The sequence below is a fragment of the Prionailurus bengalensis genome, chromosome A2 (genome assembly GCF_016509475.1).
Source record: "Prionailurus bengalensis isolate Pbe53 chromosome A2, Fcat_Pben_1.1_paternal_pri, whole genome shotgun sequence".
In the NCBI taxonomy this organism is placed as follows: domain Eukaryota; kingdom Metazoa; phylum Chordata; class Mammalia; order Carnivora; family Felidae; genus Prionailurus; species Prionailurus bengalensis.
Genome location: NC_057348.1, coordinates 8094814 through 8120423, shown reverse-complemented (window position 1 = coordinate 8120423; position 25610 = coordinate 8094814). Strand labels below are relative to the sequence as shown.

Here is a 25610-nt window from a genome sequence, read left to right as displayed (position 1 = left end):
ATTTGCTCTCTCCCTCTCTCTCTGTCCTTCCCCTGCTCATGCTCACTCTCTCTCAAAATAAATAAACTAACAAAATTTAAAAAAAAAAGAAGATACAGATAGAAATACTAATAGCAAAGCTCTCCATGTACCAAGATGGAGAATTTTTTTCTTTTTGAGAAATCAACAAGCTGATTCTAAAACTTATTATGTAAAGACAAAAGAACCAGACTAGCCAAAACAATTCTGAAAGTGAATAACAAAGGATTTAAAGACTTATTATAAAGTAATAAAGAAATGTGGTTTTGCCCAAAGGACAGACACACACATCAATGTTAGAAAACAGGGGCGCCCGGGTTAAGTGCTCGACTCTTGATTTTGGCTCAGGTCATGATCTCACTGTTGTGGGATGGAGTCCCAAGTCAGGCTCAGCAAAAGGCATGGAACCTACTTAAGATTCTCTCCCTCTCTTCTCTGCCCCTCTCCCACTCGCGCGCACGCGCGCTCTCTCTCTCTCACAAATAATAGTAATTAACATTAAAAAAAAAAAAAAAGAGGGGCGCCTGGGTGGCGCAGTCAGTTAAGCATCCGACTTCAGCCAGGTCACGATCTCGCGGTCCTGGAGTTCGAGCCCCGCGTCAGGCTCTGGGCTGATGGCTCGGAGCCTGGAGCCTGCTTCCGATTCTGTGTCTCCCTCTCTCTCTGCCCCTCCCCCGTTCATGCTCTGTCTCTCTCTGTCCCAAAAATAAATAAACGTTGAAAAAAAAAATAAAAAATAAAAAAAAAGAAAGAAAGAAAACAGAATCCAGAGGCGCTTGGGTGGATCAGTCAGTTGAGTGTCCAACTCTTGATTTTGGCTCAGGTCATGATCCCAAGGTCGTGAGCCCTGCGTCAGGTTCCATGCTTAGCGTGGAGCCTGCTTAAGATTCTCTCTCCCTTTTCCCCTCTCCCCTGCTCACGTTCACGGTCTCCCTCTAAAATAAGGAGAGAGGGGAGAGGGGAGAGGGGAGAGGGGAGAGGGGAGAGGGGGGAGGGGGGAGGGGGGAGGGGGGAGGGGGAAGGGTAGAGGGGGAGGGGAGAGGGGGGAGGGGGGAGGGGAGAGGGGGAGGGGAGAGGGGGGAGGGGGAAGGGGAGAGGGGGAGGGGAGAGGGGAGAGGGGGGAGGGGGAAGGGGAGAGGGGGAGGGGAGAGGGGAGAGGGGAGAGGGGAGAGGGGAGAGGGGAGAGGGGAGAGGGGAGAGGGGAGAGGGGAGAGGGGAGAGAGAAAAGAAAAGAAAAGAAAAGAAAAGAAAAGAAAAGAAAAGAAAAGAAAAGAAAAGAAAAGAAAAGAAAAGAAAAGAAAAGAAAAGAAAAGAAAAGAAAAAAGAAAAGAAAATCCAGAACGGACCCACGCCAATATGGCCCACTGACTTCTGACACAGGAACCTCAATGGGGAAAAGAAGGTCTTTTCAATAGACAATAGTGACACAATTGGACATTCATACGCAAAGAAATAACCTCAGTTTATACCTCATAAATCATACAAAAATTAACTCGAAATGTCTCCTATTTATGAGTCACACAGAGACACGCACAAGAATGTTTCTATCAGCATTATTCATAATCACCAGGAACTGGAGACAACGCACTGTCCTTTAGTTGAATGGTTCAACAGACAGTGGCCCGGCCATACCATGAAGGACTCCTCCTCAGCAATAAAAAGGACTGAATGGCTCACGCATTCAGCCTAGATGGTGCTCCAACCAGTTATGCCGAATGAAACACGGCTCGAAAGCTACATGAGTCCATTTACACAAGAATCCGAAAAAGCCAAAACCATAGGACGGGGAACTCGGGCAAGGAGCAGGTGCCCGGGTGCAGGGGGCGGAGAGGAAGTGACCACAAAAGGGCACAGGGGGACTTCTGGGGGGCCTGGAAGGGTTCCATGTGTTGATTGTGGTGATGGTTACACACCTCTGCTGTTTGTCAAAGGAGAGCTATACAGTAAAAATGGGCAGGGCTTACGGTATGTAAATTAACCTCGAGGGTGGAAAACAAGCCAAATGGGCAAGCTCTCTATGTGCTGAGGATACACTAAGATCTCCAAGAAATGCTGTCAAGTAAGAATCTCCCTGCTCCCAACAGCATGTAAAAGTGTGTATGGGGGAGGAGAGAATAAACACATGCGTGTCTGCTTCTGTTTGTACAGAGCCTGGGAGGGCACAGAGCAACCAGGAAGGGTGGTCAGCCGTGAGGGTGCCGGCTGTAGGGGCAGGCAGGTAGCAAGGCCTCTCTCTCTCTCTCCATCCTTTCTGGTATTTTTGAACTTGGTGCCATATTGAGCTTATTACCGATTAAAAAAAATTTTTTTTAACGTTTATTCATTTTTTGATAGAGAGAGACAGAGAGTGAGCGGGGGCGGGGGAGGGGGAGGGGCAGAGAGAGAGGGAAACAGAGAATCTGAAGCAGACTCCAGGCTCTGAACTGACAGTACAGAGACTGACGCCGGGCTCGAACTCACGGACCACCGTGAGATCATCACCTGAGCCGAAGTCGGAAGCTCAGCTGACAGAGCTACCCAGGCGCCCCGAACGTATTAACCAATTTAAACAATTCTATTAAAAAAGGACCTTTGGGGCGCCTGGGTGGCTCAGTCGGCTGAGCGCCTGACTCTTGGTTTCAGCTCAGGTCATGCTCTCACAGTTGGTGAGTTCGAGCCCTGCATCGATCTCACTGCTGGCAGTGCAGAGCCTGCTTTGGATCCTCTGTCCTCCTCACCCGCTGACCCTTCCCCCCACTTGCTCAGGCGCGCACGCGCTCTCTCTCAAAAAAAAAAGAAAGAAAAACTCAAAAATCATTAAAAAATTAAATAAAATAAAAAGAAACTTTAGTGCTTCCAAAGCATAGTATATGAAAAGGAGAGAAAGAGTTAACTACCGCAGGGAGAGCTGATCGACACCACCTTAACCCAGAGATCAAGGTCAACATCACCGTGATAAGACGTGTTGATAACATGGAGCCCGAATAGGATGTGGAGAGAAGGGTTTCTGGCTTCTGTGGTATTCTTCTCCCCACACCCAGAGTGCCAGTCTAATCATGGAAATCCCAGATAAACCCAAATTGAAGGCCATTCTATTAAATGCCAAAGGCATGAAAACCAAGGGAAAAGTCAGTGGTGCTGTGTCACGGACCAGCAAGATGGAGGAGGAGCGGCGACTCCAATGCAAAGTGGCACCCCGGGTGGGGTCCGGGGACAGGAAAAGGACATAAGGGGGGAAACTGGGGAAATCTGCAGAAAGTCTGCCTTTCCTTAGTGGTAACAATCTACCACAGTTAATGTCTCAGTGGTAAGAAACGTACAATGGTAAGGTAAGACGTAAGCACAGGGAAGGATGGGATACGGGAGCCCTCTGTGCTGTCTTTGCAACTTTGCCGTAAAACTTAAAAACTTGTTTATTTTCTGTAAATCAAAAACTGTTCCCAAATTAAAAAAAATGTATGGGGCGCCTGGGTGGCTCGGTCGGTTGAGCGTCTGACTTCAGCTCAGGTCATGATCTCACAGTCTGTGAGTTCGAGCCCCGCGTCAGGTTCTGTGCTGACAACTCAGAGCCTGGAGCCCGTTTCAGATTCTGTGTCTCCCTCTCTCTCTGCCCCTCCCCTATTCATGCTGTCTCTCTCTGTCCCAAAAATAAATAAACGTTAAAAAAAATGTATTACAAATAAAGCAAAGGCAAAAACTCCTCAAGACACTGAAGAGCAGGGACTTGGCATGAGGTGGACACATTATGGCAAGACTCTGGACCGTCACACATGAGCTCATAATGGTGTCGGGGAGAATGGGGAACATTTACGCACAGAAATGCAGAAAAAGGATCTAGCAAGAGCCACACACTGATGGACATGGTTCCCTACAAAGGGTAACAGGAACCTCTGCCTTTCTCTGCGCACGTCCGAAAGGAACGTGTTTTATTTTACAATGAACAAACCTTAAATTTAAAAAGAAAAGAAAAATCAAGCTGATGTGTCATTGTCGGCCCAGTGCCAACAGAGCCTCCCCACCTCCGACGGCCACCTGCCCTGGGCTCCCCAGGGACCTGTGCCAGGCCCTGCCAGCAAGAGATGTCAGCGGGGCAGACGCCATAGAAGCCGGACTTCCGTCTAAACAGCTTCTACCCACGTGAGGGGAACTTAGTATTGCAAGACAAGACATGCCAACCCAAACCACAGGAAGCGTCCCTCCTCAAGCTGAGAGGATGGCTCACAGTCTCTGGTCACAGCCCCCCAATCTCCTGACTGCTAGATCCTTAGCACTCCATCGCCCCCCCACCCCCCGCCCAGGTAACAGAACCACGTTTGAAGGCATCCTCCTTAAAACCACTGGCTCCCTGGCCACAGGGCCAGCTGGGGGCCTCCTAGACAAGGAGGCTGTGACCCTCCAGAGGACCCTGTCCATCAGCACAGAACACAGAGGCCCCGTGGCCTGGGACAGACAGGGCTGTGTCCCACACCCACCACGGGGGCTTCCTCCAGGGCTGGCCTGGCCGTGCCAGGGTGTATCACCCAGCAGGCGGGCGTCACCCCAGCTGGGACAGTTCCTGCTTGCTTTGCTCGCCAGCCAGCCTGCCAGTCCCTAAGACTCTTATCGCTGGGAAAATGTGTATCATGGAGCAGAGTCTCCAGGACGCCTCCTCCTACATCTGGGTGTGGGGGTGTCACCAGGGGCCTGGGGAGCTCTGCTGGCCGCTTGTCCACACCCCACGGGTCTGTGGTCTGAACAGGTTCAACTTTAGCCAAAGGAAGTCTCCCACTACAGAGCATCGGTTTTCCGTGCTGCAGCTCATGACCAGAATCCCCCCGAGTTTTAAGTTGGCCCGGGGAGGGGTCCGGCCCCGCGCGCTGGTATTTTTATGACATCTCCCCCTGGCTCCCTGTGGGAGGATGACCCCCTCGTGGCCTCCTTTCCGGGGTTCTGCTCTGGTCCAAGTGGGCACTCGGACAGCCTGCCTTCAGACCTCGGGGCCCCGCAGCGAATGTGTTCAACCAGCACCCAGGCACACGGCAAGAATTAAATGGGTAGCACACCGGCGGCCCGGAGGGGCCTCAGTTGCCCCAGCCCAGGGCGGGGCCCCCTTACAGCTGGAGAAGCCAGAGCAGAGAGACATCCACGCTTGGCTGGCCTCAGGGTCTTAGCACAGTACTGTCATTACTCGGTGTCAACAGACAAATCACAGCCCTTCCTGTAAAGACAAGGTGCCTGCTTCTGTTCTCCCTAGAGCACCCCACGCCCCACCTCACCGCTGTGCGCCCCAGTGATGAGTCCTGGTGCGTCCTCCGGGCCCCTTCTCAATGAACGTCGTCTGTGCAGTAAAATGAATCCAATTCTGGTTTCTAGATATATCCATTCAACAAATATGCATGATCCTACTATATAGCAGGACAGCAATGAACACACAGGCACAAACCCCTGCCCGTGAGAACCTCCCATTCTGGTGGGACAGAGAGTAAACTAATAATGAAAATAAGTTCAGGTGCTAATAAGAGCTCTGAAGAGGGGCGCCTGGGTGGCTCCATCAGTTAAGCATCTGACTTTTTTTTTTGGGGGGGGGTGGGCGGGGTGGGGGGGGAGGGGCAGAGAGAGAGGGGGAGAGAGAGAATCCCAAGCTGTTTCCGCACCGTCAACACTGAGCCTGATGCAGGGCTTGAACTCACCAACCATGAGATCACGGCCTGAGCTGAAATCAAGAGTCGGACACAACCGACTGAGCCACGCAGGCGCCCCTGCGACCAGCTTTTGATTTCAGCTCAGGTCACGATCTCATGGTCCGTGAGTTGGAGCCCCGTCTGCACTGAAAGTACGGAGCCTGCTTGGGATTCTCTGTCTTTCTCTCAAATAAATAAACATTAAAAAGAAAAAGAGCTCTGAAGAAAACACATCAGGGCAGGGGTCTGAGAGAGTGCCAGGCCCCGTGTGAGCCGGGGTAGGTAAGGGACCGCCTGGCACAGAGGTGAGGTTTCAGCAGGGACCCAAGAAGACAGGGGCAGCACAGGTCACGCAGAACTCTGGGCACAGAGGAGATGTGACTGAAGGCAGAGAAAGGCCACAGGGGAGAGTGAGCCCGGGGGGTCTGGGGAGCAGGCCACGTGGCCAGAGGGGTGGAGGAGGAGAGAATGGCAGGAGGTGAGGGCGGGCGGTGACAGGGGCCGCGAGAGAAGTCAGGCTTTTACCCCAAGTGAGGTGGGAGCCAGGGAGGGTCGTGTGCAGAGGAGGGTCGTGCCCTAACTCGGGTCCACAGGCACCCAGTGGGGGTGGGGGGCGGGGGCAGGAGCCGAGAAGGCAGGATGGAGACGACCGCTCCGGTTCAGGACGTGCTGACGTGGGGGCAGCGGGGAGGACCCCCCTGACCAGCCCCACGCCAACCCCAGCGAAGCAGCCGCTGCGGCCGGGAAGGTGAGGACTGCACACGCGGAGCTGCCACCGTCCCGCGTCCTCCCCTCCCGCCTTCTCCACAGGCGTGCCGCGTCCGTGGGCAAATCCCGGGACTAGGCGACTAGGAGGAGGCTCGACACCGGCCACCGAGAAGCTGGTCTGTGTACCATGAGCACTACGCAGCCGTGAAGAAGGGAGGATCACGGGGGGCACTTGGGATGCGCACCGGCTCACGTACGGACGGGCCGGATCACTATATTCTACGCCTGAAACCAGCATAACGCTGTATGCTAACCCACTGGAAATTAAAATTAGAACAGGAAAGGGAAAGGAAAGGGCCTACGAATAACAGGGCCTGAGCCGGGACCCACAGCCAGGCAGGAGGGGCACAAAGGTACAAATGGAGTGGTCGCCGGTCTGCTCCACGCCAGCTCCTGCCCGCCCTCCTCACCTCGACAGAAAGACCTACTGCCTCGTCCAGGAAGCACTCCCTGACCACCACTCCGGCCCAAAGCTCCCCATCAGAACCTCTGTCTTCCACGTGCCTCCTCCCACTCTCACTGTGCGGAGAAGCAGAAGAGAGGACAAGAACCTCTTGGGGCCCACTCGCGGCAGCACCCCCATCCAAACCCAGCCCCTGCTGCTTGCTCTGGTGGCCCCATTCTCCGCTGGAGACAGATGCTGGGTGAAGGAACAGTGGGCAGGCACGGGGACTTGGAGGCCTCCACCTGCCTGCCCCATCCCTGCCCCTCAGCCGCCTCATCTGTAAAATGGAACCGACCCGAAATGACCCCCAGACAGCGCTCAGTGTCGCGCTCACAAGCGAGTGCATCAAAGACACGGGAGGTCCATTCGATGTGGGACAAAAGACCAGAGCCACCCCGACTGCCACTGAAGGAGGCCCATCAAGCAACTGAGGGGTGCACCCGGCCCCGCAAGGACCCAAGGAAGGTCTGGATTATTCCTCCACACCTGGCCTGGTTCCAGAAATCTCTGAGGTCACTCTGAGGTACAGACATCGCAGGAGGAGTGAAAACCAACTTGATGAAGCTGGGCCAAGGGCCAAGGGTGCTACTCCAGGTATGGGCCAACAGGCCCAGTGGGGGAGGCCTCCTGAGAAAGTTTGAGGCTCTGGGTTAGGTTTGGCCCCCTGCAGCCCCAGCATCCTTGGGCCAGCCTCTCTGACTCAGTTTCCTCACCAGTAAGCAGCGATCAAGTACGGGCCTCAAAGCGAGTAAGGTGCCTTGCTCTGAGGCCCCAGCGTCGATCATGGCACACAGAGCATGCTGTCATTTCTCATCAGGACAGTCACAGCAACTGCCGCTGGTCCCTTTCCTCCATTCCTTACCCCTCTGGGGGCGGTGGGGGGCGGGGGAGGGGGGCAGGAAACTCCAACACAGCAAGACCTCTGGAATGTGTTAAGTGGTTGGAAAGCAAGTTGCCAAGCCACGTAAGTGGGGTGGCCCCAGTTCTAGAAAGCAGATATGCTGAAAAAGAACCAACTGCTGGCAGTGCCATATATTCATCCCGGCAAGGACACCTGGACACAAATACGCAAGAGGGGTCTGGCAGGATCCACCCCAACCTGACCATGGCGTTCCCACGTGGAGCCAGGAGGGCGGGACAGGGCTGGCGGGGCGTTCTTCCCCATCGGTCGGTTTCCCTCTGCACAAGAACAGGGTCTTTGGTGTTCTACTTGCATAATTCAAATGCAGGGAGAGTAGGCCTCCCGTGGGCACTTTCCCGACCCTCACAGGCCTCCTGGGTCTCACCTCCACCTCAGTCCCTTTTCCAAGAGGACAGCAGGTACACGGCAGGCCGGTACGTGAAGCCCTCTGTTCGTGCCCTTCCCTCTGCCTGGGACACCGTTCCCTGGGGTCCTGGAGGGGCTGGCTCCATCTCGGGGCACCCGCTGACCACCTGTCTGAAGCAGCCTCCACCCGCCACTCTCTCCCTCCCCCTACCATTTTCGCTGCACTTCGCCTTCAGAAAGCTGTTCATTTAACCTTTCACCCGATCTCTGCCCTTCTTGGTGCCGGCCGGGTTCCGACCACCTGGCCCGGCAGGTGCCACTGAAGGCGTGCCAGCCGGCCACACAGCTAACAACCTCGAAGGGTGCCGAAAGCCAGAAGCTGCTCGCTCCGTCACCTCGGCCCCATCCACAGACACAAGTGCCACAGCATCCACTATTCACTCCACGCCTTGCCATCCCTGACGTCCCCGAGCATCTGGCTCTGGGGGACACAGTCCCAGCTAGAGGCCCGGCTCCTGAGCTCCTCCCTGTGTGACTTCGAGTCAGTTCCCCTCTCCGGCCTCAGTTTCTTCACCTATAAATCAAGGATGCTAAGAGCAGCACCCCAGGGCTGCTGGAACTGCATGGTCCAGTGTCCCCAGGGTACGGCACAGAGTGATTCTCCACAAACATCACCTCTTACTGTGTCATAAACATCCAGCCGCAGGTGAAACCAGATGAGCCACCGGCTCCCTGTTCAAGCTGAGGGTGACTGCAAGAGGGAAAGCCCCCAGCACCCAGCAGAGGCCTCCCTGCCGACACTAACAGGAACCCAGAACGCACCCAGAAGCAGGAGTCTTTTCTCTCCAGCGCCTTCTTGCTTCAGAGGCAAGGCAATTTTTTCCTTTGATTCAGATCGTAGCGAATGCCCTATAAATATCTCGTTATTGGCTTGCATTTTCCCAGAGCTTTCACACAATAAGGGCTTAATTACAGCATGTGGTTAGCAACCCCAGTAAATTAAGGGTTAGCCGATGTTCCGATTTTTTTCTGCAATCGAGGGCCCTGTAATTTCGGCGTTTTCATTCAAATCTGGGCAGAAGCTTGGCAGACGTGGCCCTGATCCAAATGCAAACACCTGGAGAGACACATGGCTCCATTCCAAACAGCCCCTCCCGCGACCGGTGCCTCTGAACACTCTGAAATCCAGGGCCGTCCACAAGGTCGTCCCCTGCCCCTCACCCGGAAACGACCGGCTTACGAGCGGGGGATTTCAATCTGTGTACCTAGCGAGGGCCATTATCCCTGGACAAATAACTCTGCAAAGATACTCGGCGGCCCAGATGTGAGCTCTGGAGAAATCGGTCTCCTGGGCTGGAAACATAATCCCAGCAAGCAAAACCCAACCAAGAACGACACGGGCAGACAACCCACATGTGGAGTTCGGGAGGCATATCTCTTCCCTGGCGTTATACTCCGAGACTACAACCGCTTAGAACAAGAGGAGATCACACTTCCCCTGGGTCTGGAAACTAACAGGTCTTACACAGCTTTCTGGGTCATTAAATCCTCTTCTAGATCATTCTGAGTAGCTGTTTCCAAGCTGGCTGTCCGACGCACTGTTTGTCTAACTAATCCGCTACTGTTGGGCATTTCTGCTCCCAATCTCCCACCACCATCCACTAAATGAGCATCAGTAACTCTCACGGCCAAATATTTGTCCGCAGCCACCATTTCCACCTAGAAACACAGCAGTAACAGGCTCCCGCCAGCATTTCAGGATCTGGCTCACTGGCTAGTTCCGGTTACATGCTCAGAGCTAAAGCCAGAATGATGCCCGCCTGCATGGAGAGGCACTCACTCACTCAGTGTTTGGGCTAAAATAAGCTGCTTTGGAAAAATTAAAAGTAAAAAAAACAAAACAAAACAAAACAAAACAAAATAAAATAAAATAAGGTGCTTTGGGGATGCCTGGGTGGCTCAGTTGGTTAAGCGTCCGACTCTTTGTTTCAGCTCGGGTCATGATTTCATGGTTTGTGAGTTGGAGCCCCACATCGGGCTCCATCCAGACAGTGCGGAGCCTGCTTGGGATTCTCTCTCCCCGTGCCTTCCCCTCTCTCTCTCTCTCTCTCAAAAATAAATAAACAAACTTTAAAAAAATTTTATAAAATGAGGTGGGTTTTATATTAACAAGGTAATTATGAATTCCGTTTCTTTACGGAAAAAGAGTCCTCACACCCAGGGCTTTTACAAGTCACAGGGATCTCCTATTTCACAAGGGTTAGCTCATTTGCTCCTCAGCCCGCTCCCAGCAGAGAGGGAACATCGTGATGCCCATTTTCCAGACGAGGGAACTGAGGCCCAGAGAAGTGAGGTCATTCAGCCAATGTGTGGCCGCGCAGGGACAGCCACATTCCCCGGGGCACCTCCAGGACTCTCCCCCATTCAGGCTGACCCAGGTACTACAGACCACCCAGGCAAAGCAACTTTAGGTACGCACCAAAAGAGAAACGACGGAAAACAGCAGCTTTCACTTGCAAGATCCCCGAAGGGACAAACCAGCCCAAGCAGCGGACCACGTGCCTATACCCCTCAGCCTGGCAGGGACCTAAGGTGCCAACAGTCACCTGACAAGCATTCGTCCGGCACCCACCGTGTGCCAGACAGCAGTCCCGTGGTGTAGCCATGTCTCCTGGAGGGACCCGTCACCAAAGATCAAATGGAAATGTAGCCAGAGACGGTAGAGACCCACGGGGCAGCTGATTCTCGCGAAAAGAAAAATGGCACTAGGTCATTTGTGAGTTGGTGGCTGGGTCCCGCTCACTGAGATAATCCAGGTAAAGCTGAAAACCAAAGGCGAGGGCCCTCAGCTTGCCCAGGACCAGGTCCGGAATGGAACCACCACAGCCGTCCCTCTGCTCAGAGCCCTCCCTGGCCCCCACTGGACCCCAGTCCCTGCTAACCTTATCTCCCCCAACTCTCTTGCTATACTGGCCTCCAGGCACACCTTCACCTCAGGGTCTTTGCACTGGCTGTTCCCACAGCCTGGGATGCTCCCCCAGCAAATCTCTACTGGTGGCTCCCCCCCACCTCCTTAAGTCTCTACTCAGATGTCACTTTCCTAAGGAGGCCTTCCTTCCCTGACACCCCCATTTAAAACCCTCACCTCCCCCTGCCCTCTCCCTGAGCCTGCTTTTCTTGTCCTTAACAGCTTTCAACTTCAGGCCTGTTTCTTCCTTATCGGCCCCCTGCTGGAAGGCCAGCTCCCCCGGGGTGGGGGTTTTGGTATCTTGCTCGGGGCTGTGTCCGTAGCCACAGAACAGGGCCCCCCGGCAAGGACACAGAGTGTTTAGAAAACATTTTTCAAGGAACAAATGAAAACTGCACAGCGCCTTAAGCACTTTTCCCGTGCTAGACACCCTTCCAAGCCATTTAGTCCTCACTCCACCCTCAAGGACAGGCACCAGGTGACTTCACCTGCCCTACGAGATGAAACACACCCAACTTATAAGGCAAGGGGCTTATAAGTGGATGCTGTTAACAGCCCCAACTCCCAGCTGGGGATACTGAGGCTCAAAGAGGAAAGGCTCACAGGAACAAGCCCAGGCCTGGGGGATTCTCAGCTGGAGGCCTCAACCTCAGCCTCCTCCTGTTCTTCTCCCAAGGAAAAATTTCTCAAGTTCCTCCCTCCATTTAGCTGCGGAGGCTCAACGACCAGGGTCACGAGAGAGGCTCATCCTCCCCCCTCCTTAGGGCCACATGCTGTTACAGGGCAGACAAGCCAAGGGTCTGAAACTCAAAAGTTTCTAGGGCCAGGAGTCTCCAGGCAAACGTAAAGCGAGCCTGGGCGAGTACTAGGGAGTAGTGGGGAGTGGGGCAGCACACATGGCCACTCCTGATCTGACATGGCAGCCGGTGGCTGCTGCTTCTGAGATCCAGGCACTTGGTGCCAAGCAAGTCTCAGGCCCAGGAAGGCCAGAATATCACGACTCAAACGACAGCTGGCATGGGTATAGGGTCAATGCACTCAACACATGTTAACTCACACAGTCGGCCCAGGGAGTGCCTGGTAGTTATCACCCCATTTTCCGGAAAAGGAACCTGAGTCCACTTGGCCAAAGTCACACAGGCAAACACGATGAAGCCTGCCCCAAGGCCCAGGGCCCGTGTTATCACACCATTAGACTCTGAGGCTCTTTGGGTGTTTGCTAAGCATTGCAAAAACCTGAATTTTGATGCAAAATTTAAATGTTGGTAGCTAATTAAGAACAAAGTATTTTAAACACCATGCAGGTGAAACAAAAGACCAGCAAGCGGGCTTCAGCCCCCAGGGCCACTGATCTGCAACCCGGTACAGGCTGAGTTGGTACAGGCTGAGCTATCTCGCTTGGACCACAGTCTTAGAAAACCAACAAGGAGGAGGCAATGAAACAGAGCAGCCCGTGCTGACCCCCTGGGAACAGGCCCTGGAACTACTCTCTCATTTGTTCTTTGAAACTAGCCAAGATGTCATCTGTAAAGGTCTACAACGCAAAGAAGGAAACAGGTCCTCAGCTGCAACAGTTTGGCCAAACTCACAAGAAGGAGGAGTGGGATTCAAAGCGAGGGCCAGCCCGCTGTCCCCCTGTGGCAAGGCTTGGTAGCTAAGAAACCTTACCCACGCTCCGGAAAGAAAAAGAAGTTAGCTCCGTTTGAGCAACCCATAACCGAGAAGCTTTTTTAAAACTTTGGCTCTCAGGCCCTGAACTAATGCTCTTAACGATCAAGGTCACATTGCAGGCTTCTGGGAGAAGGTTGCCACAGGAGCCAGCTCGGTACTAGATGGCTGGGTGGGTGGATAAGAGAGAAAGGCCAGGGGCAGAGACACTGAGGAGAGGCGGCCAGGGAAGAGAGACCCAAGGTCCCCAACACAGAGCCCCCAATTCCTCACTGAACAGCTCTGAGCAAGAGGGCTCAGCTGAGCCTCAGTTGTCTGCTCTGTAAAATGGGACCATAGCAGTGTCAGCCTCAGAAGGCTTAAATGCAGTCCAGTGCATAACTTGAAAGCACTTTAATTCTGATTAGTGTTTGCTGCTGCTGGCCGTGCCGACCTACCGTGTGCCAGGCACCGTGCTAAGTAAGCACTTTCAACAAATCAGGTCACTGCAGAATGGCAAGTTGAGGGACCATCACCCTGTTTTTAGGGGGCGGGGGGGGGGAAACTGAGGCTCAGAGAGGCCAGACAACCTGTGCGAGGAGGTCACCAGGCAAATGAAACAGACAGAACTTTGCTGTGTGTCCAGTTAAAGCCTGGGCGGGCAGGCAGGAAAATAACCATGCAAAGGGGCCCACAGCCCAGCCCAAGGCTCAGCCCCGGCCCAGCTGACCCCAGGTCCACACCTTTCCGCCACAGTGGACAACAGGCAAGGTGCCAGAGACAAAGCAGCAAAGGAGGAAATTCATGCCGCTGAGAGCAAAACTCCAGGCCTCTGGGAAGGCAGGGTGGGGCTGGGCACCACTGAGCACTAGCCTGGTGCCCTTGGGCCAAGGATGAGGCTTTTCTGAGCCTTCCTGCTCGTGTCTAAGGTGGGGTAACAGAACCTCCACCCCTCTCACTCCCTGTGGGATCCGAGAGGCTGACAAACTGAACTCAGCCTGGAGCCTTCTAGATGAACATTAACCCTTACTGCAGATAACAACACCAACAATGATGATGACTGGGATGTTATCATTTGGCAGCCACAGGCACAAATGGAGCCGTTCCCAGAATGGAGAAGTGACAGCCCATCTGGGAGGCAGAAGGGCAAGAGGCGGGGGAAGGGAGAAGAAAGAACCAAACACCCCTGGAGGGCTCACTGCCAGTTCTCATTCATCAGCAGCTTCCTGAATCCGGGCAAAGAGTGGAGTTTGCCCACTGGATAGATGAGCAAACCGAGGCTTCTCAGGGCTGCCCAAAGGCCTGATCAGGCTCCAAAGAGGGCCCCCAATTTGCAGACTTTTGCTTGGGAGCTGACCCCAAGAGCACCCTGACAAGGGCCAGGAAAGAATCCTGCAGAAAGTACCCCCTCCCAGGGTCCTACTTCCAACGATAGGGGAGTTCAAGTTTCATCCCTCAGCTCCCTTGTTCCCAGCATGCTCCCAGCCCAGCCCACCCCACCCAGGACTACAGAGATGGGGCCAGACAGTGGGGAACTGCCAGGGCACTGATGGGCAGACTAACATAAGGACGGACACCCGGACAGACAGACAAAGGGATCCGTTTGGGAGAGAAGCCAGCGTTTGCCAGGGACCAAGCTTTAGAGTTACCCTGGGAGAACCAGACAACAGAGTCCCCTAGGGTACGGCCAGTCAGACGGCAGAGGCCAGCCAGGGTCACCCAACTGGGGGATGGCTAAGTCTGCGAGCGGCACGGACAGGCGGCCAGACAGCACAGGTCACCCTAGACAGCTAGCCAGGCAGCAGGGGGCTGCCCTGAGGGACTGGACAGATGGACAGCCAAATGGTAGTGGCAAGGAGTTCTATCGAGGACAGAGACAGCCAACCAGACGGCATGGACTGCTCCAGATAAATGAACAGCCAGCCAGACCGCAGGGGTCGAACCAATAGGTACCTAGCTGGCAGGTTTCGGACAGAGAGAGAAGGGGGACCTAACCCTGACCCACAGGCAACCAGATGGTAGAATTCAGCCACGAAAGCTGGGGATCTGAGAGTCGGCGACGGTCCACCGCATTTCCTGGCCCACGCCCCCCACCCCGTCGGCGAAACGCCCCCAAGGGTCTGAGCCGGCTCCGCAGCCCCTGCAGGAAGCCCTCCGCCCAGGGCGTCCCACAGAGCCCGCCTCCCTGTCCCCGTCCCCGTCGCGGGCACGCAAGCGCCGCAGTTACGCCGGCTGCGCAGGGCGCGCCATTCCCGGTCCGCCCTCCGCGCCCTAGGCCGCCGCCCGCCCGCCGCCGCCGCCGCCGCCGCGCTCGCTCACCGGCCTACGAAGTTCTCGAGCACGGAGCTCTTGCCGGCGCTCTGGCCGCCCACCACGGCGATCTGAGGCAGGTCCAGGTGGCAGCTCTGGCCGATGGAGCTGAAAGCGTCCTGCAGCTTGTTGACCAGCGGGATCAGCTCTTCCATCCCGCGGTTGCCCATGGCGCCGGCGGCCCCGGCCCGAGCGCCCCGCGCTCCCCGCCTGCCCCCGGCCCTTAACGACGCGGCCCCGCGGCGTCCGCGGCCGTTGCTCCCCGCCCGCCCGGGCCTCGGCGCGACGCCCGCTCCCGGCTCGGCCTCACAGTCGCCGCCTCATCCGGTTCTCAGACGACACCCGACCCGAGCGACCTCCCGCCCGGGCCCCGGGGCTGCGCCCAAAGCCCTCACACTTCCCCCGATTGGTCGGTCGCGCTGCCACTCGTAAACAGGAGCCAATGAAGATGAGGTATAGGGCTACGGCTGAATGATCCTTCCTCCTGGGGACCTCGCGGTGGACACATTGGACTCAAGAACTGTCGTTTTTGTGCAAGAGCCAATAGGGTCGGGCAGCGAGTTGTCAAGGCCAGGAGGCGGTGTTTCGGGAAAAGGCAATGTTGGCCCGGCCTACTGGGGCGGGAAGTTTCCGAACGGCAAGAAAACCCAACAGTCTTACTGGCAGGAAGACCCGCCAGTCTACAGGGCAGGCCAGTGACGTTAGGGATCGATTCATAGACTGGTTTGTCACTTGACACCACCTAGTTCCCTAAGAATTTCCCATTGGTTTATATAAATATCACTCCGTTCTTCCAGCCAACAAAGCGAAAGAGGACGGGCTTTGACCTGCGAATCCTGACTTTGACTGAGAACCTGTCAATCAAAGAATCCCCCGTTCTAATGATTGTTGTAGTAGGTCCATTAATGTCTTCTGGAGTAAAGGATAAGGCCCGTCGTACTCGCCGAAGAGCGACACCTCATGGTGGGACCCGGTAATGATCGTAGCTTCAGAGTTTCCGGCCTCTAGAGAAAACTACAAGTCCCAGAATGCATCTCGGCCCCGGGCTTGCAAACCAGCTACTCGCGCGGCGTTTCAATGCGTTTGGAAGAATCTGGCGTTAGTGGTTCCTAGAGAGAGGCGGTAGCGCTGTAGCGTTGGCTCCACTTTCATTCGTGTATAAAGTTCCACCTCCACGCTTTTGCAAATGCTGGGCCCTTTCCCGGGAATACCTTTCGCTCACGCCCTGACTTGGTTTGGCTAATGCCTGCCTGCAACGTTGCTCCCCTGCCTCTTTGGCTAGAGCACATCGTGATCTTTTTAAGTCCACAATGAAACCCAACAGATCCTCTCCCCATGAAATGATATCTTCTAGTCAGTGTTGGAGGTTCTGTGAACTAGAAATCTTGTTCCTCGTGGGAAAAAAGCCGGGGATAGGTGGAAGGATCTTATGAAAAGAAGGGATCTGATCCCCGGGGGCGGGCATAGATTGACCAAAGAAGCCCAAAAAGGAGTCAGATGGAATGGAGGTAGGAAAGTGGGCTGATGAGGCAGTAACAGGGGAATAAAGAAACAGTGGGGAGGAGGCTAGCAGAGCAGCCAAAGGTATCTGCCCGCTCGGAGACCCAAAAGCCCCGTCTCAGAGAGATGGGCAAAAAGTCAACCGACAAGGTTTTGGCATGGTAGCCTTGACCGCAGTGACAGAAACCTGTAAACATCCTACGTACCCATTCACGGGAGCCGGTTAAATAAACACTGTGAGACAGCTGTAAAAAAAAGACAGGAAGTCTTCATGTTCTGACGTGTAAACAATTTCAAATATACTAACAGGAAAAAAAAGGTACAGAGCGGCAGGTAAAGGACGCCACATTCATGAAAAATATGTACACGTGGAAAATTTCTGGAAGAATACACAAACTAATCAAAGTAGTTGCATTTTTATGCTATTAGAATAGTGGATCCTATACAAGTCTTACGTTTCCAATTTAAAACCCCTTGTCTTCTAAGAGCACCAGCTTTGCAATTGGCCATCTCTAGGTTAGATCATGGGCCTCTGTATTTGCCAGGTGATAATGGCCAAGTGACTTCATTCCTCTGAGCCTCAGTCTCCTCTGTAAAATGGGGGATGCAGCTATATATGCATCACAAAATTGCAAGAGTCAAATACACACATGACAACCGTTCAGAACAGTCCCAGGCACAGTGTAAGCACCCTGCTATATCACACCTACTGTCTTCATCATTGTGTTTGCTGACGGCAAAATTAAGCCATGTTCAAGGCTAAAAGCATGAGCTCTGGAGCCAGCCTGCCACTTCCTCGGTGGTGACCTTGGGCAAGCTGCTTCCTCTCTAGGCCTGTTTTTCCTCACCTGTAATAAGTCGGGGAACGAGAGTGCCCACCCTCAGGGTGACTAGGGGGGCCCAAAGCCACAGGAAAAAGGATGCAGCTCCCACACTGGGGCACATGCTACATGCTGGGCTGTGCCAGGTGGTTCCCAGGTATCAGCAGCTGCTATGATTACTTATTATTATCATCAACAGGAAGCGGGGCGGGGGGACATTGGCCACAATGACACTCAGAGGAGGAAGAGGTCCTAGACAGCTCACCTCCCCGAGAAGGCACAGATACACTCTAAATTAGAATAATAATTTTAAAAAATCCCTCAATACCTCCCATTCCCTCCCTCCCTCGCTGGAACCAGATCAACGCAGTGTGATTCCTACAGAGGCCAGGGCTTCGGTGGCCCAGGCAGGACAGAGGGTGGGGTCCCCATACATGGTGCCCATGAAGTCCTGCACGAAGTCAGGGAAGCGCTTCTCCACGATGCTGGCACGCACGGCGCTCATCAGCCGCAGCTGCAGGGGGAAGGTGCCAGCGTCAGCCCAGGGGGAAGGAGAGGGGGGCGCCCAGAACCCTCCCACCACCACCCTGCGCCTGGCCCGCCCTGGTCACAGGCCCACCTGGTAGGCGATATTGTGGACGGTGAGGTGGTGCAGGGCAGCGGTGTTGTCGCTGTGGAGCAGTGCGTGCAGGAAGGCCCGGCTGTGCCTGCAGACAGGAGGTCGGGGCCGAGTGATGCAGGGTCCTGCACACCTCCGCCCCCTCCCCCCGCCCCCGGGCCCCCCTCTTCCCCTACTTCTGGCAGGTGGGACAGGCACACTCGGGGTCTATGGGCCGGAAGTCTTTCTCATACTGTTTCTTCTTCAGCTGCAGGTTCCCGGTGGGCACCAAGGCAGAGCCAAAGCGCTGTGGGGGGTGGGGGGGAGGGGACAGGGAGTGGGTCAACCAGGTCTTCATCCTCACCGGCCCCACCCCCACCTTAACCCCCCAGGTCCGCCCCCATCTGCCCCCTGCCCAGGGCCTCACCGCCGTCCGGGTGGGGAAGACGCAGTCGAACATGTCACATCCGAGAGCCACGCAGACCACCAGATCAGTGGCATAGCTGGGGGGAGGGCCACGGGGGAGGGAGCAGAGAACCTCACACCCTGGTCACACACCCAGGGCTCCCCCCACACGTACACTCAGACTCCCCGGGGACAGGGCCACATTCCCTCTGAACCGCCCCCAGAGGAAAGCCAAGTCCCCACCCCATGAGTCCCCCCAACAGGCAGGGCTGTGTCATTCCACCAATACCGGCCCAGGCAGGAACCCGCTCCCCACAGGTAGGGCTCTCTCCCCTCTCCTCCACATACCCGACCCCCATCAGGTATCGTGGCTTGTCCTTAGGCAGCCTTGAGGTGCTCAGAGCCACCATCCTCCAGAACTGGCCCTTGCTCTCGCCCCCACTCAGGCCCCCGATGGCGAAGCCCGGCACGTCCCTCTTGGTCATCTCTGGGGGTACAGGGCAAGGTGAGGGGCCACCAGGCAAAAGAAAGTCTGCCTCCTCCTCTGCGACCCCAGGGCAGACCCTGCCCGGACCTCCACAATCCCTCAGGAAGAGAGAGAGAGAGAGAGAGAGAGAGAGAGAGAGAGAGAGAGAGTCTGTCTGTCGGTCTGAGGGCTGCTGGTGACCTCAGCTACCACTTGTCGAGTCCCCGCTGCATGTGAGATCCCCTCCTTCAGTCCTCAGGGGAGGCCCACAGCCTGTGATCCCTTAGCTGAAACCTAAGAGGAAGCCAGATGTGTTTCAAAGCTGAGAGCTGTCCAGATCTTAGAACGGTGCACATCTTATCTGCCGGATGACGGCCTGTCCTCAAACCCTCTGAGGGTTCTGCCACAAAACACACAGAGGACTCCCAACAACGGGGGTGAATGACCACATGGGTCTGGTCTGGCCACCAAATGAGCTCGTTGCAAATTCCTGGGTGGAGTCGTGTTTTAGAAGTGGGCTGTTAGGCTCCAGAATTGCAGAGAAGAGGCTGCAGCTCTACGCTGCCGTTGAGGTGTTCGGGGCTTGCCACCCCAGACCAGACATGGCAGAAGCTGGACTTGAACCCAGGTGCGGCCTCAAAGCCCAGACGTGCCTTGGGCCCCAGTTGTATCGTTCGACCAGGGGAGGCCACGGCGTCGACGAAACGGACCCGGTCCGAGCGTCAGGTTTTAAAGCTGGAATGAACGGCAGAGTCCACTGGGGACGGGTTCTTCAAATGTGGCCTCCCGGGCCCCACCTCACCGCGGACTCTGACACGGTCGCGGGGGACAAGCCGGGTGGTGCTGGTGCAGCTAAGCCTCGGAGCACAATGAGAAGCACCATCAGGGCGGTGCCCGGCGACCTGCAGGTGGCCAAGAAATGAACTTGACGGGGCAAGGCCAGAGTGGTAGGATTTTCTTGAATGAGAGAACAGACGATACCAGAAAGTGTTTCACGTATTAGGGCAACGGTTCAGGAAGCCTTGGTTTCTGCTTTCTTCTATGTCCACACATACTGAGCTGTGACATGAAATGTATCTCCGGGCCGCCTGGGTGGTTCAGTTGGTTAAGCATCTGACTCTTTACATGGGCTCAGGTCGTGATCTCCCAGCTAGAGAGCTCACTCTCGCTCTCTCTTGCTCTCTCTCTTTCTCTGATCTTCCCCTGCTCGGCACACTCATGCTCTCTCTCTCTTTCTCTTTCTCTCTCAAAATAAGCAAATTAGGACGCCTGAGTGGCTCGGTCAGTTAAGCGTCTGCCTTCGGCTCAGGTCGGGCTCTCACGGTTCGTGGGTTCGAGCCCCGCGTCCGGCTCTGTGCTGACAGCTCAGAGCCTGGAGCCCGTTCGGATTCTGTGTCTTGTCTCCCTCTCTCTCTGCCCCTCCGCCCCTCGCTTGTGTGCTCTGTCTCCCTCTCTCTCAAAAATAAACATTAAAAAGAAATGTTTTAATAATATGCAAATAAACATTTAAAAAAAAAAAAAAGAAAGAAACACAGAAATGTATCTCTGACTGGGGAGGGGGTCTCCGTTCAAAAGACTTACTAGACATAGAACTGGGCGCAGTTTGAGGACAAAAGGAATGACGACAAAGACAGTCTTCACAACAGAACATCCTGATGCCAGGCACAGGCACAACGCTTTGAACAGACCTTCCCATTTGACCTCACTTTGACCTCTTGACACTGGGAGGATGTGCCCATCTTACGGAGGCCGAGCCACTTGCCCGAGGGTGCACAGCCATGAGGCAGCAGATCAGAGGTGTGGATCCAGCCAGCCAAACGCCAGGACCCAGAGCCTTGCCCATGAAACTTTATTGCCTTTGAGTCCCCATCTCTGGCCCCCTTTTGTCTCCACGGCCACGGACCTCACATGGGCCTTACTGGCACTCTTCCCTTGGGCAGATACTCCAACCTCCTCACGGGCCTTCTGCTTCCCGAATTTCTCCATGATGCCCCTTGCTTCCTGTCACACTCCCACTCAACGGCCCTCCATGGCTCCCCAGTACCCCCACTATCAGCAGAATGCCCTAGGCACCGCTCCTGACCCTGAGGGGGAAGCAGCACGGGGTCTCGGTTAATGTTGCAGGTTCCAGAGCCCAAGACCTAGGGCCAAATCCTACCTCTGCAACATCCAAGCCGGGTGGCTGGGGTAAGTGACTTAACAGCTCTGTGCTTCAGTTTCCTCTTTTGTAACCACGGGAACCTGGTAGTTCCCACCTTACAGGAAGGACGGTTATGAAACCAAAGGGGTCAGTCTGTGACCAGCACGTGGCATAGTGTCTGGTGAACAGTATGAAATTGCTCGCTTTTGAAACCACCATTATTCTGCAAACATTCTACCGCCATGTCTGCCTCCGTGCCTTTGCTTCAGCTATCCCTTCCGCCCATTAACAACCCCCGTCAGCGCCATCACGTGCCAGGCCCGGGAGTGGGGCCCTCGGTGATAGACAAGCCCTGGATCTACCGGCTACCGGCACGTGGCTCTACCTTCAAGGCAGGTGGCCCGGAGATCCTCGTCCAGCCCGCCCTGGATGATGGCAAAGAGGTTCTGCTTGTCTGGCCGCTGATGGGCTGCAATGCACCGGTCTAGCCAGCGGATTGACCTGGAAGAGGGACCCAGTCATGAGCCCTAGAGTAAAGAGACAAGGCTCCAGGGCTATGATCCCCTCCCGGTACACACACACACACACACACACACACACACACCTGTACATGGCCTCCTCCACGCGTGGCCCTGTCACAGTGCTGCTGACCACATCATCCAGTTGCATGATAATGTCGGAGCCTGGGGGGTGAGAAAGAGGCACCATCATTGGGGGACGTCTGGGTGGCTCAGCTGGTTAAGCATCAGACTCTTGGTTTCAGCTCAGGTCATGATCTCACAGTTCTTGAGATCAGGCCCCACATTGGGCTCTGCAGTGGCAGTGAGGAACCTGCTTGGGATTCTCTCTTTCCCTCTCTCTCTGCCCCTCCCTTACTCTCTCTCTCAAAATAAATAAATAAACTTAAAAAAAAAAAACTTGCTTAAAAAAAAGAAGCAGCAGCACATCACTGGGAAAGCCCTCACTTCCTACTGGGGACAAGCTGGACCCTAGATGTCCCTCCTTGGGTCTTGCTGACTCCCACATAGTCCCCCAGGCTGTTTATACAATGGCCAGAGGGAACTTTTTAAAATACACGTTTGGGGCGCCTGGGTGGCTCAGTCAGTTGGGCATCCAACTTTTAGCTCAGGCCATGATCTCATGGTTTATGGGTTCGAGCCCTGCATGGGGGTCTCTGCTGTCAGCATGGAGCCCGCTTTGGATCCTCTGTCCCACTCTCTCTCTGCCCCTCCCCGTATACACACGCACGCACTCTGTCTCTCTCTCCCTGTCTCAAAAATATATAAGCATTTAAAATAAATAAACAAGGGGCTCCTGGGTGGCTTAGTCGGTTAAGCGTCCAACTTCAGCTCAGGTCATGATCTCCCAGTTTGTGAGTTCAAGCCCTGCGTCGGGCTCTGTGCTGACAGCTCAGAGTCTGGAGCCTGCTTCGGATTCTGTGTCTCCCTCTTTCTCTGTGCCCCTCCCCCGCTTATCACGTTCCCACGCATGCACGCTCTCTCTCTCTCTCTCTCTCTCTCTCTCTCTCTCTCTCTCAAAAGTAAGTAAACATTAACAGAAATTTTAAAAATAAAAATAAAATTAAATAAATAAATAAAATGCACATTTGATCCTGCCTCACCCTGGGCAGCTAAAATCCTGCCCGGGCACATAGAATAAATCCCACTTCTGCAAATTTACCCTTCAAGAGCAAAATGTTGTGTACACAAAGTGATTCGCCACAGTGTGGCAGGCAATAGCACCATGCGAGCCCCAGTGACCACCAACAGAGGCCTGGCTAAATAAATCATGGTCTAACCCTTCACAGAAAGTCCCTTTCCCACAATTCCAAAATCTAGAAACTTCTCAAAACCAAAGGTTTTTTTTTTTTCTTACGCTTATGGCATACCTACTTGGAAGCAAAACGAAGACAATTATAATCTTTTACGAAAATCCAATTTAGGGAGTGCCTTATTCAGTCTTAAAAAGGAAGGAAATCCCGACATATACTACAACCTTGTGGACATTATGCTCAGTGAAATAAGCCAGACACAAAAAGAATCAATAAGGCTCGATCCAGCTGCAACAGAGTGAGACACATCAACAACATTTAAACCCATGATTTCATGGTGATCCTAAAAAAACTAAAGATTAGTTCATTACTGCTGGAGGATGTGAAGTAATCAATTCATGAAAACCAGAAAAGAAGGAAAAGCAGGAATCCCACTTTCCCTGTATGAATTGAACTACTTGGTCTCTCAGGAGTAGGTGAGGCACCTTTCCCTTTACAGAAATAATCTAGCTGATAAATGAAGAAAAGAACATTACCATTTTGGAACTCCTAATAGCATGATACTCCCAGGCAAAGAGCCTGATGGCTCACTGGGAGAGACGGGCAGACATTACCAGTTCCCGGATGGAAATATACACCCTATGAAGCCCTCTTGCCAAAGGACACAAGAATGGGAATCTGGCTCAAACCTCTAGATCTAACTACCACCTACAGTAAATCTAGAAGGCAGAAGACAACTGTCATACAACACCATGGGGATGTGATCCGCAAAATTCAGACCATGTGAAACACTACAGGGGAAAAGAACCCATTTCTTCAAGAAGCAAATTGCTGGGGGGGGGGGGGGGGGGGCGGGGGGAAGGGGGGAAGGAAGGAGTTACAGTGAGAAACTATATGATGTATAATATATATATATATATGTTACACTTGATTTTAGCCAAAAGCGATTACATATAATACATATTAAAAGAGAAATGTTCATTGTCCTTATCAAGGAGTGAGGGATATTGATGGAGATGGGAGGGACTTAAAGCTTCCTCACTCTCCCCTTGTTGCCCCCCCTTATTTCAACATATTTTTGCCCGACTAATTTGTCATTTAAGAGAAATAACAGCAATAAAAATAATAAAATCTACTACCTGCCAGGCACTGGGTTAAGAGATTTACAAACATTACGTCATTATTCTCCCCGGGCGCTATCCTCATTTGAGTTGGCTCTTCCAAAGCTTAGACCGCGGGAGTGACTTACCCACAGCCAAGCAGCACGTAAGCAAAGGGCCCGCCTCACCTCCAACCCCTAGAAGCAGGGGAAGAGGAGACGGCTCGAGACTCGCTCACCTAAGGCGTTCTGGATCTCCACGGACTTCTCCGGGCTCAGAAGGGACTCGTCGCCGTCGTAAGGGGAGCGGAAGCGGACGCCCTCCTCCGTCACCTCGGACAGGGACACCAGAGACACCATCTGGAAGCCGCCGCTGTCCTGGGGGAAATCCCACCGCAGGGCCGTCAGGGGGGTGGAGTGGGAGAATCTCCACCTCTGAGAAGTGCCCTGGGATCCCAGCCCCGACTCCACCTCACCGTCAGCAGATTGTGGGGCCAGTTCATGAAGCCGTGGAGACCGTGCGCTTTCTGGATCAGCTCGGGGCCCTGGGTTAGGGGAAGAAAGGATCAGGTTAGAGGCGAGGGCTACCCTGACGGCTCGAGTTGGAGGACAGGGCTGGCCAGCTTCGGGCCCCGCCGCTCTCTCACGCCCAGCACAAGGCCTGGGCCACCGGGGGCGTCAATAAGCCTTTGTCGATTGACTTAGAGGCGTGCCCGTGCCTCGGAGGTGTCCGTGCTCCCCACTCTCTGCCGCCGCCCCACCAAGGCAGAACCCACCCACCGGCCTCAGGCCCAGATGGTAGGTGTTGCCCAGGCAGATGCGGCAACCCAGCGCGTCCAGCTGCTCGGCCGTGATGCCCTTCATAGTGGCCTGCGTGCCCACTGGCATGAACACGGGAGTGGCTACCGGCCCGTGCGGCAGCCGCAGCTCCCCTGCTCGGGCCCTAGATCGGCTGCACTCGGCCACCAGCTTCATTATCCGGGGGGCCGACTCCACGGACGTCGGGCTAACAGCTGCCGCCATCTTAGCTAACGGAACCACGTGGACACTGCAACACCCTGGGCGGCGCCATGTTGACCAAAGTCACGTGACGCGCGGCGCGGGCTGTCCTTTTGGAAGGGAGTCCGGGAACCATGGCAACAGACGCCGGCGCGCTCGTCCCCGCGGAGTGCTCAATTCGCTTCTGGGGCGAGGGCGTGTTACAGAGAAATAACTATGGTAATGGGTTCGAATCCCAACCCGGCCATTTACTTGCTCTACAGTCAAAGCCTCTCTAAGCGATAATCTCCCCTATAAAATGCAGCGAATAACACTGCTTCAGCATTAAAAACGTTGTAAAAGGGGCGCCTGGTTGGCTAACCAAGTAGAGCATGCAATTCTTGATCTCTTCTCTAGCTTTTAAGTTGGAGCCCCACGTTGGGTGCAGAGATTACTTAAATATAAAAACTTTCAAAAAATAAATTAAAAATAAAACATTGTAAAGATTGAAAGAAGCATGCATATATAGAGATCTTAAGTTGCCTAGCACAGGCTTTTGTCTACGTTGTCCACGGATTTATCCCAAGAGCTTAGAACAGCACTTAGTATATATTAGTTTATACAATAAAAGAAGGAATCTTAGATTTAGAGGAGACTGAGGCCCAGAACCTAGCCACATTTTTCTTTCATTAATTCAGTGTAGACCTACTTATATTCACACCTCCTAGTGCCACCTTTCATGATGCACAGGAATGAGAGAGTCACAGATT

The 25610-nt window shown here is 54.2% G+C and overlaps 2 protein-coding genes across 16 annotated transcripts in view; both read right to left on the bottom strand.

Moving 5' to 3' along the window:
• The window catches only part of DNM2 (dynamin 2), an 89531-nt gene extending 74125 nt beyond the window's left edge, over positions 1-15406 (bottom strand). For 14 of the 15 annotated variants that reach the window (XM_043586544.1, XM_043586537.1, XM_043586530.1 and 11 more), the window contains exon 1: positions 15072-15406. In XM_043586544.1, coding sequence (XP_043442479.1) covers positions 15072-15232 — 161 coding nt within the window. In that variant the 5' untranslated portion in view covers positions 15233-15406. The remainder of the gene's footprint in view (positions 1-15071) is intronic. The other variant, XM_043586546.1, reaches the window with a different exon arrangement.
• Positions 15407-16812: 1406 nt separating this feature from the next.
• Positions 16813-24945, bottom strand: QTRT1 (queuine tRNA-ribosyltransferase catalytic subunit 1). The gene is made up of 10 exons (XM_043586547.1): positions 24643-24945; positions 24339-24407; positions 24102-24240; positions 21597-21675; positions 21378-21493; positions 18735-18873; positions 18409-18484; positions 18179-18288; positions 18003-18090; positions 16813-17897 (listed from the first exon to the last, which is right to left on the bottom strand). The coding sequence occupies exons 1-10, from the start codon at positions 24883-24885 to the stop codon at positions 17745-17747; spliced, it is 1212 nt and encodes a 403-aa protein (XP_043442482.1). The 5' UTR covers positions 24886-24945; the 3' UTR covers positions 16813-17744.
• Between the last annotated feature and the right edge of the window lie 665 nt (positions 24946-25610).

Excerpts from the sequence above, each read along its gene's own strand:
- QTRT1 (XM_043586547.1), bottom strand. The coding sequence starts at position 24,885 with ATGGCGGCAGCTGTTAGCCCGACGTCCGTGGAGTCGGCCCCCCGGATA. Across the intron at positions 21,494-21,596 it reads GTGGAGGAGGCCATGTACAG|GTCAATCCGCTGGCTAGACC; the intron begins GTGTGTGTGTGT and ends TCCCTCTTCCAG. Across the intron at positions 18,091-18,178 it reads GCCTGTCCCACCTGCCAGAA|GCACAGCCGGGCCTTCCTGC; the intron begins GTAGGGGAAGAG and ends TCCTGTCTGCAG.